Source organism: Strix uralensis, chromosome 23, assembly GCF_047716275.1.
Source record: "Strix uralensis isolate ZFMK-TIS-50842 chromosome 23, bStrUra1, whole genome shotgun sequence".
Lineage (NCBI taxonomy): Eukaryota > Metazoa > Chordata > Aves > Strigiformes > Strigidae > Strix > Strix uralensis.
In genome coordinates, this window is record NC_133994.1 from 8,223,745 (window position 1) to 8,229,984 (window position 6,240).

General features: G+C 55.6%; 1 protein-coding gene across 3 annotated transcripts in view; it reads right to left on the reverse strand.

Annotated features, from left to right (window-relative positions):
- Nucleotides 1-6,240, reverse strand: part of PLEKHM2 (pleckstrin homology and RUN domain containing M2) — a 38,566-nt gene that overhangs the window by 27,837 nt on the left and 4,489 nt on the right. For 2 of the 3 annotated variants that reach the window (XM_074892959.1, XM_074892957.1), the window contains exon 1: nucleotides 1,881-2,013. The exons of the other annotated variant lie outside the window; for it this stretch is intronic. In XM_074892959.1, the coding sequence (XP_074749060.1) occupies nucleotides 1,881-1,940 (60 nt within the window). In that variant the 5' untranslated portion in view covers nucleotides 1,941-2,013. Of the gene's footprint in view, nucleotides 1-1,880; nucleotides 2,014-6,240 lie in introns of those variants that run through there. 3 annotated transcript variants of the gene reach the window in all.

Genomic DNA, 6,240 nt, shown 5'->3' on the forward strand with positions numbered 1-6,240 from the left:
GGCAGAGATTGAGGCAGGTCTAGGCAGAGGGGTGTTGGCAGAGCTGTAGTTGATGAGTCCTGTTCAAGTACGATAATAATTAAAATAACCCCCATGTTGATTTTAGAGCATTTCCAACAGGGATCCCCAAGAATTTTCTGAATGCAGATAAATTATGTCCAACAAATCCTGTATGGGAAGTAGTATATCCTCATACACATGGGGAAACTGAGGCAGTAGCGCTGCAGAGCATCGTAAGAGAGCTTGGAGAAGGCTGAACATCCACTGATTTCCAGGTAGGTTATCCTTAATTTTTAGAGGACAGAAAGGTGAGAGACCAGAGGACATGGTCATCCATGGAAGAATAGAGACAGGCTGGGAGAGGTTTGCACATCCATCCTACATCCCAGAGGCGATGTCAGGCCATCCCTTCCTTAATATTGCCAGGGATTAACTCGTGATGGTCTTCGTAAGACAAGCTTTCATGGATGAATCTGTGTCAGGACACATTGCAGACACCAGGAAAACTCCTATTCCATAAGGCAGCAGAAACCCAACAACTGGAGAAATGTCAGTGAGTCCAGAAAGCCTCCTTCCCCCCAAAACTTGGGATGAAAACTGAAACAAGACTCCCTTTACCTGCTCAAACAGAGCTTGTGCTCTTTCTCAAAGAGGGCTGGGGCTCACACGTGGACCAGGCAGGACACGTGGCCCAACCCAAAACTTCCAGCATGTCCTTACAACTCACTCCTGCGACCGCCCCAGACTCCAGCGTCCTGGTCCCCTTCGTACCGGCACGCGGACGCTCCCCACCAAAGGGATGGGCTTTAAAAAACACCCTCAGCGGTAGCAGATGCTGAGGGGCCAGGAGAAACGAGGGGCAAGAAGCAGAAGGACAGGGTGGGAGATGAGATGTGACGGGACGTGTCTTCAGAGCCCTCATTTTCAGGGCAAGGACAACCCACGGCTTACACCTGCCTGGAGGGAGGACCTCTGGAAAGGGTTTCACACTGGATTCACACAGATCCCCCCACCATACAGCCCCAGGAAAAGGGAGCCCCCCGGGATCCCCCCAGTCCTGTCCACAGGAGAAAGAAACCCTTTCAAAAGAGGGAGCCCCAGGGGGGTAACCCCAGTATATCCTGACCGGCAGAGACAGAGGTTCCTGGGGGTGACCCTGGCAGGGTCTCTTTGGCAGGGTGAGTCAGGGGGTGACCCCAAACCCCCAGGGGTGCCTCTGGGGTGTCCCACGGCACCAGCAAAAAGGATGCCTCCAACCTCACATCCCCAGCACAGGGAGTCTCTAGGGACATCCCCAAACCCACACAGAGGAACCCCTAAAGGTGTCCCCTGCCTCTAGGGTGTCCTTGACCCCATTACTCCCTGGCCCAAAGAGTCCCCCAGTGTCTCCAGGGTGTCCCCAGCCGCCTACTTTGGGTGTGGAGGGTCCCCAGGGACTGTCCCTCAGCCCCCACACTTCTGGTGCTGGTGTGTGTCTGGGAGGTCCCCAGGAATGTCTCACAGACAGAGGCAGAAGCAGTCCCCAGGGACACCCCAAGGCTGAGGGGTCCCCAGGGCTGTCCCCAGGCCCAGACCCACATCACAGGGGGGTCCCCAGGACCGTCACCACCCCCACAGTCACAGCACAGAGGGTCCCCAGGACTGTCCCAGCCCCACAGTCACAGCACAGGGGGTCCCCAGGACTGTCCCAGCCCCACAGTCACAGCACAGGGGGTCCCCAGGGCTGTCCCAGCCCCACAGTCACAGCACAGGGGGTCCCCAGGGCTGTCCCCAGCCCCACAGTCCTTGCAGAGGGGGGTCCCCAGCCTCACACCCCTGTCAGATTTCGGGAGGGGGGGTGTCTCCAGGGCCACCCCACTTCCCCCCCCCCCCCCGCCCACCTTCTTGACGGAGAGAGAGATGTTCTCCAGGATGCGGTCCTTCACCTCCGCCGGCTCCATGGCGCCGCCGCCCGCCGTTGCCGCCGCCGCCGCCGCCCGCCGCCGCGCCCGCCCGGCGGAGGCCGAGCCCCGGCCCGCCCGCCGGGCCCGCTCGCCGCCCCGCCGCCCCCCGCCGGCCGGCTCCGTCCTGCCGGCTGCCCCGGCCCGGCCCCGGCCCGGCCCGCCGGCTGCGGGGTGGCGGCCTCCGCCGGCGCTCAGCGCGCCATGGCCGCGCCGGGGCCCCCCGCGGCGGGCGCGGAGGCGAACGGGGCCCCGCGGGGAAGAGGAGGAGGAGGAGGAGGAGGAGGAGGGAGCGGAGCGGGGCCGCACTCGTGACGGGCACCGCGCTCCGCCAGGAACTGAGGTCAGGAGGGAGGGACGGGAACGGCGCTGCCCGCCCCCGGCACCGGCACCGGGGACCGCCCCGCCGGGGAGCCGCCTCCCGCCCCGAATGGCGCCCGCGGGCCCCACGGAGGCGGCGGGAGCCGGGGGGGGGGGAATGGCGCTGGGTCCCTCGAGGGGCAGTGAGGGGAGTGAGGGGAGATGGCGTTGGGGACAGTGAGGGGACATGAGGGGAGATGGTGATGGAAGCAGTGAGGGGGATGAGGGGGGTGAGAGGAGATGGCGCTGGGTCCCTTGTGACCCAGTGAGGGGACAGGAGGGGAGATGGCGTTGGGTACGGTGAGGGGACACAAGAGGAGATGGCGTTGGGGACAGTGAGGGGGATGAGGGGAGATGGCTCTGGGTCCCCCATGATCCAGTGAGGGGACACGAGGGGAGATGGCGTTGGGGACAGCGAGGGAACACAAAGGGAGATGGCGTTGGGTCTTTCTCAGCCCAGGATTCAGCAAGGGGATATGAGGGGTATGAGGGGAGATGGTGTTGAGTCCCTCACAGCCCCCTGAGGGGACACGAGGGGACAACAGTGTTGGGTGTCTGCGGAGAGGACATGCGGTGGGTCAGCAGGCCCCAGTCTGGGGACACCAGGCGAGGCGGCCACCGGACACCCAGCCCTCCTAGCCAGGGCCCAGCCGCAGCTTTGCTGTGCTTCAGGGTGCTGGCAGGGGCAGAAAAGAGAAATATTTGGCGGTGTGATGGAAAAAATGGGGGGTCCTGTGTGGCACCCCCGCACCGAGGGCTTCAGCATCCACCTCGGCTAAGGCTGATGTGCTTGGTGGCCCGGCACCTTGGAGCCAAAAATGGGCCAGGTAAGTGTTGCTCAAGCCCAAACCTCCATCGCTGGGAAAAGCTCCTAAAACACCCAAATACAGGCCCCAGCAGACGTCACAGGACAGAGCTAGGAGCTGGTGCAAAGGCTTAATGGAGGGAGGGTTTTAAAGAGACACAATAATAAACCCTCCTCCTGAGATGCAGGTGAAAGGCCCTCAGTCTGGGGCTGTCCCGCAGGGCTGGCTTGTCACCCTTGCGACATTCAACCCTGATAACTGAAAATGGAACTGAAAGTAAAAGCAATTAAAAAAGGAAAAGCCAGCAGCTCTCAGGAGCGCCTTCCCCGCACCATTCCCACCCTTCCTCTGTAAATAACCTGCTGGCAGGGAAGGGAAGGGCTGAGCAAGGACTCGGCCTGAGGAAACACGCCAGGCCAAGCCTTGCTCTTTCCCCGCAGTTGCGGGAATGGCCCAGCCAGTTGAACAGCTTTGGAAACTGGGAGAAACTCCCAGGGAAGGGAACAGAGCGCAGCTCCTTAGTGCTTGGGTTAAAACTGAGCCAAACCATAAAACTCCTTTTTCAGCTCCCCTCCAGCAGCTGGAGAAGGAGAATTGTTGTGCCGAGCGGGATCCCAACAAGGATCAGAGCTTGTCTTAGCACTGGGGGAAGAAGGTAAACACCTCTCCTGCTGAACTGGGGGGAGATGTGAGGGAAACAACCCCACTAAAACGCACACACAGCTACTGAGGAGCAGCCCTGAGCATGAAACACTTAAGCCCTGACAAATCACTGGAGAGACCAGCAAGCTGAAGTCAGCCCCTTTTAAAGAAGCCCAGCAGATCCAATGCACCGTTTTAGTCTTTACTGGTGAATTTTAGGATTTAAAGCACGCTCAGGATATAAAGAAAACAAGTGGTACAGCCCCAGCCGGCAGGTAAGCGCACCCGTTCATGTTCTTCACCGCTCCGGAGGCACCAGATGCAGCGTCTACACCTGTATAATCCCATGGTAAGGCAGACTTCCCCGTCTCCTACAGTTTTCCTGGATGTTTTGAATGCCCCAAGTCTTTGTTTTACTCCAAGTTAAACGAGTTGGTTGTAATCCCTCAAAGCACCCATCACACAATTAAGGATTTACATGGAAAATTCCCTGCTCTCAGCATTTAAAGACAGCTCGGGAGGCACCATCCCACTCCCACCACATCCTGGTCTGCTTCCTACCCTCTTCCTAAGAGGCTTTTAACACTTTGCTCAGTATTTACAGCCTGAAGTTAGCGTGAAGAACATTACCCACAACGAGAGGAGCCGTCAGGCGCTTGTCGCAGCTGGACAGCGAGGAAGGAGAGGATGAGTCACTGAGGTGTATCTCACCTCCTGCAGCAAAGTGTGCTCACGGCAAGGTACCGTCCTCCTAAGACACATTCCTTACCACGCAGTGCATGTTCCTTCAGTTATGTTGCCAGCGATCCGGAATGAAATTGAAGAGGCACAAGAAATATTTCAGGAGGTAGCAGTTTAGATTTAGGCAAGAAAAAATTTAGTATGAGGAAAAAAACAGGGAAGAAACCAGCAGGTTTATCAGGATAAATGAACAGCGAGCCCCGCATCTCGTGACCAACGTGCAGCCCTGCCAGCACACCTCCATTTCCACAACCCAGCACAAATGTTTTGATTTTAAAACGCTTCCCATTTTCATTTATTAACAAAGGGACAGAGAACTAGACGCTCCTTTGGCAGCTGCTGTTGCGAGGGATTTCAATCACCAACCACTCATATCCTTGTCTGCGTGACTCAACGCTTTTATTGGCAATCATGACAGCACCTTGTAATTAGTAAGCTTGGTTGTCAGAGGCAATTATGCCACAGTGGAGCGATTACACTTCCGAGAGGGTCCTTTGCCCCCAGTGTACCTCCAGGGAAAGAAGAGGTAGAGCAGATAATCCATGTAAGGCCAGAGTGAGTCAAAAGCCAGGCTGGCCAGCAGCATTTCCCAAATCCCATTCTAGTGACAAACCTGCCCAAGAAGCGGTTCACTTGGCAAAGCAACACCAGACACGTGCTAAAACCATCAGGCTGCAGAGGAGCGAGGCAGCGGACTTCAGTGAGTGGCGCTGCGGAATTTATGAGTGATGGCTCAGCCACGTTTCTTCTGTTGACCGTTCTCGGTGCTATTGTGGTGCAGGAAGTGGAATGATGCAATGCTCACCTCTCTGCACCCGGCTCCTGCTCTTCACGCAGCCTCTGAGCACACGTGACTGCTCAAAAAACCTGCATTTGTCATTTTTAAATTCCAGTCCTCTGGGGGGAGTCTCTTGTCCTCCTAAAGCGTCCACAAAAGAACGCACCCCAACTTGCAGTAAGCTTTACATTTACCGCACAGGGTCTGAGCCTCTCTTGGCCACGTAAGGGGCTGCGGATTTAAAAGTGCTAATGCCCCAATTCAGAGAGTCTGGGACAATCCCAAACGTGAACCACGCTGTTAGGGTTGTGTTAATTTGCACGTCTCTACCAGCGGAATACCACCTTCCCAAAGGAGAAAGGACAAGGCCCAAGTGCTCAGAATCATTTTCAGTCAGAGAATTTAGTCCTTAAAACATCTTAAAACTGCAGTATTGTGGCTGTATGAATGGGGCTGGAGCACCCTGAACATTAAAACCTTCCCCCTTCCCACCCCAAGACCAGAATTCAAAACATAGTTCGGCCCTTCTAATTAATAATATTAATGACAGAACTTAGCTGTACTAGTGACACCAGCATCACATGTGGAGCTCTGAACACGTGAGGAGAAATCCACTGCCCAAGAACTGCTTTGTCACAGCAACTGATTCATAACCCTTCATGTTTTTGAGTGCCTGCTCACCTGGTACTAACGCTGACTGTTTTCTGAGTATCTGAGATTTAAAATGGTCAACAACACACTGGTCGTCTCAAGAAAAAGTGCATCTGTTTTTCAAGATACAAAAAAAAAAGGAATTACTGCTCCATGAGACAAATGCTGCTGCTTAGGGTTAGCGGACTGCGCCCCAACTTTCAGAGGAGAAAGATCCTCTGCTCCCCCATTCCAAAACCTGTTCTATTCCATGACACTAAGAGTTTAAAAATAAATAAAAGACTAAAAAAAAGATAAATAAATAAAAAATAAGACTTTAAAA